The sequence below is a fragment of the Pollachius pollachius genome (genome assembly GCF_949987615.1).
Source record: "Pollachius pollachius genome assembly, chromosome: 15".
NCBI classification, from domain to species: Eukaryota; Metazoa; Chordata; class Actinopteri; order Gadiformes; family Gadidae; genus Pollachius; species Pollachius pollachius.
The window spans coordinates 7115102-7118821 of NC_136948.1; the positions used below are offsets into that span (position 1 = coordinate 7115102).

General features: G+C 44.6%; 1 protein-coding gene across 1 annotated transcript in view; it reads right to left on the reverse strand.

Annotated features, from left to right (window-relative positions):
• Positions 1 to 2938, reverse strand: part of ola1 (Obg-like ATPase 1) — a 7836-nt gene extending 4898 nt beyond the window's left edge. The window contains exons 1-7 of the mRNA XM_079752583.1: positions 2862 to 2938; positions 2264 to 2361; positions 2028 to 2171; positions 1794 to 1921; positions 1233 to 1408; positions 929 to 1009; positions 353 to 450 (exon numbers count right to left, since the gene is read on the reverse strand). Coding sequence (XP_079608709.1) covers positions 353 to 450; positions 929 to 1009; positions 1233 to 1408; positions 1794 to 1921; positions 2028 to 2171; positions 2264 to 2361 — 725 coding nt within the window. The 5' untranslated portion in view covers positions 2862 to 2938. The remainder of the gene's footprint in view (positions 1 to 352; positions 451 to 928; positions 1010 to 1232; positions 1409 to 1793; positions 1922 to 2027; positions 2172 to 2263; positions 2362 to 2861) is intronic.
• Between the last annotated feature and the right edge of the window lie 782 nt (positions 2939 to 3720).

Genomic DNA, 3720 nt, shown 5'->3' on the forward strand with positions numbered 1-3720 from the left:
CTTCTTTGATCATTGATTATGCTATGACATTACCGTATGCTCACACATATTCGCACAGGTATACAGGTGGAACGTGCTACGTACACAACGTGACAGCGGGGGAATACATCTTCAAAGGACGCAATGTGTTAGAAGTGGTGGGGAGGTTATACTACACACAACTAACCATCAGTATAACCCTGCGTCCATGGGCCATATTCACAGAGTGGCCATCTTGATTCTTACCATAAGCTGGGTGGGGGAACTGGATGTAGAAACCCCTAAGCCAGCTGGTAATAAGAACCAAGATGGCCACTCGGTGAATATGGCCCAAGGACAGAGCCAAATTTCTTTCTGATACTAACATACATACCACTTGTTCTTTTTTCTGATGTAGTCTTTCTCAGAGAGATTTACCAAGTAGATCATCGGTTTGGATGTCAAAAGCAGGTATTTGTTCAGTACCTCAATCTATAAAAGACGACAAATATTTAAAAAAGGAACCAATACTGGCAATACAATCCTCAGGACATGGCACAAGTATATTGCACAAAGCCTCTGAACAAATTCACCATAAAATGGTCCAACTTTCGCTAGCAGTTGCCAATCACTCGCTACATGAGCGAGTGATTGACAGATTGGTGCAATGTCATCAACTAAGCATATGGAAACAACTTCAAACAGGTTGATTCTACTGACTAAAGTACAAAACATACCACATTCTGTGGATACTGATTAATCACTTTATTTCATTTGCTATTCCTCCACACTTCCGGGGTAATTTCCCACGCTAAGGATGTACGCACTCAGGGGATTGTAAGACACTTGATAATTGGCATGCATTTATTCATTCATCACATGGGTAGTGGATGTGAAGTCAACTTTTTGATGCTCCGTCAAGGTTTCTGTGTTCAATTTACCGGTAGGCTCCCTTGGGCAACACACATACCTCTTTGTCATTCCATTCATGGTAGAATCGGATATGTTTCTTTTCCTCCACCACCCAGTTCATAACTTTTATCATGACATCCTGGATGGAGAAAAGACGGATGAGTTTCATCTTTATAGGGCATATATCCACTGGAGATGTGTGCTCTAAAGGAGTCATGCATTGTATGCAATATCCAGTATCCATAATATCTGTTGAAAGGATGCATTTCAATTCAACTATCAAACATTGGTTACGGCACAATGAGCATTTCACGCTTTGGTCGTATGTGGGTTGTGCGCTCACAGTACAACACCCTGCTTACGTATTCTGGCTTGAGCTTCTTGTCCCCGCCCCTGACGGCCATCTTCTCCAGCTTGTCGATGATGGGCGCGATCAGCTCCTCGTCCTTGAGCCTCAGCTCCTCGTGGATGATCTCAATGTCCCTCACGGGGTCCACGTTCCCCTCCACATGGATGATGTCCTCATCGTCAAACGCACCTGAAACACACAGACACACACACGTTAGACAGACACACACACACATACAAGGTAAAGACACACATACACACACAAGGTAAGGACACACACACACAGTCAAGATACAAACACAAACACAGACACATGGTAAAGATACACACACACCAAAGGTAAAGACACAGACACACAAAAAAGGTCAATCATAACATAGTAGTGGGGTCAGTAGAACGGGTAGCTTGTGAGTCCCGGGTTCAGATTTGACCAGGTACACACCCCACGTTCAGTCGGGTCTCTGCATACAAAGTGAGGTCGATAACAGCCCCCATCAACAAGGCAAGGAGGAATTGACATTGCAGCAGATTGGTCACCACTGATGGACTTGAGAGGAGAAACTAGAAGGACTCACGCGTCATGTGAAAGAGGCCATCACAAGCACTGATGTGGGAAAGGAAAGCGTTTCCCAGGCCCTGGCCAGCATGAGCACCCTTCACCAGGCCAGCGATATCCACTACACTAAGAAACGCTGGCACCTTGCTATAGAAATAATAAATAAAAACAAGGCAGAAGTGGCCTGTTATGTTGTGAGATGGTTCTGCTGACGTTGTGCACTGGCGTCAACACAGGAGCGTCGCTTGCATACCTCAGTGGTTTATGATACGTGCACAGATATTCGTAGCGCTCGTCTGGGATGGGCACTCTGCTCTCGTTCGGGTCGATGGTGCAGAACGGGAAGTTCTCCGCCGCCGCTTGACTTTTAGTGAGCACGTTGAAAAAGGTGGATTTTCTGTCGTGGGCAAAATGAGGGGGGGTCACAATTATCAGAGGCTACCCACCGTTTTTGGAAGACTGTCTTAGTTATTATTAGATTACACTTACCCCACGTTTGGTAGTCCCACGATGCCTATTTTCAGAGAGGTTCCGAACCGCCCGATGATAGCAGGCTCTTTAGGGGCATCTGTCTTCTTTGGAGGCATCTGTAGATAGGTATTGTTGACGTTATAGCACCGTGGCTAAATGGATTCCCTTCCACCGTCCCTGAGGCCTAGAAACCTACGTATGGGAGACTCTAAATCCATTTCCTTGCTTGTCGTAATGGTTTGTAAATGACACTCCATATGCGCCCCAATATCCCACTAGAGCTCATGGCAACAGAATACGGAGCTAAAATATTGACAGTCGACCCTGCCTTGAGTTGAACAGTACTAACGATACCTGGTCGACCCTGCCTTGTGTTCAACAGAATAGAGAGCTGATCGACCATGCCTTGTATTGAACAGTATAAAGATAGCAGGTCGCAGCGAGCCTCCATTCATCGGGTTGACAGACAGCATGCTAGTTAGCTTCACAGTCGCTAGGTATTGTCGGTTCTAATAAACTGGCTAGAAACCCGATGAACTAGACACGATTATTGTTGACCAGGCTCTCCCGTTTCGCGATAGATTCAGCGCAAACCAATCAGAGCGAACTGGTTTACCTTTAAACGTGTTGTTAGGCTCCAGTCTACGTGTTGAACCGTCCAGTCCTCAGCGGAGCTCCAGGGGAAAGGAGAGCTTCACCCGGAAGTGTTCTGTCGTGGTCGCGCGAGAAGCGTGTGTTTGCTTCTGTGTGTATGCGTGTGCATGCGTGTGTGTGTTTGTGTGTGCGTGAAAGAGAGGAGGAGAGAGGGCTGGAGAGGAGAAGGTAGGATTTGTGGACAATCGTAGAATGTGTTTAAATGATTTTGGATAAAGTTTATTAATCCCTAAACTCTGCCAATACGTACAATGAAAAAAGAAACGGGAACCGCTTGCATTATGCAAAGTCCAACTTTACTGCCTTTTATTATTATTATTATTATTATTATTATTATTATTATTATTATCATTATTATTATTATTATTATTATTATTATTATTATTATTATTATTATTATTATTATTATTATTATTATTATTATACTATTATTACTCCCACACAACTTTCTCCCTTTCTAAGGTCAAGAAGCGCTGCATGAGGTGGGCGTGACTTCACTCGATCCTATTTTAGGCCTCTTGAAGGCGCTGCTGTCGATAGACCACGACATTTACCGACCGACCCTAACCCTAACCCAACCCTACCCTAACTCTGCTGCAGCCGACCATACTTTCACAGATTAAGCGCTGCTGTCCAATTCATCTGATAATCCGTTTCTGACCGAGAAAAAATCAAATTTCAGGGCTGTTTGTTTGTCATTGTCTGCCTCAAGACAGGTTTCTGGTCCTGTCTTGTTTGGAATGCATGTGTCATTTGAGTCCTTGTCCATGCAATTTGTATCAACGTCATCGTTTCTGAAAGCCTCCGTCTACCCTGTCCAC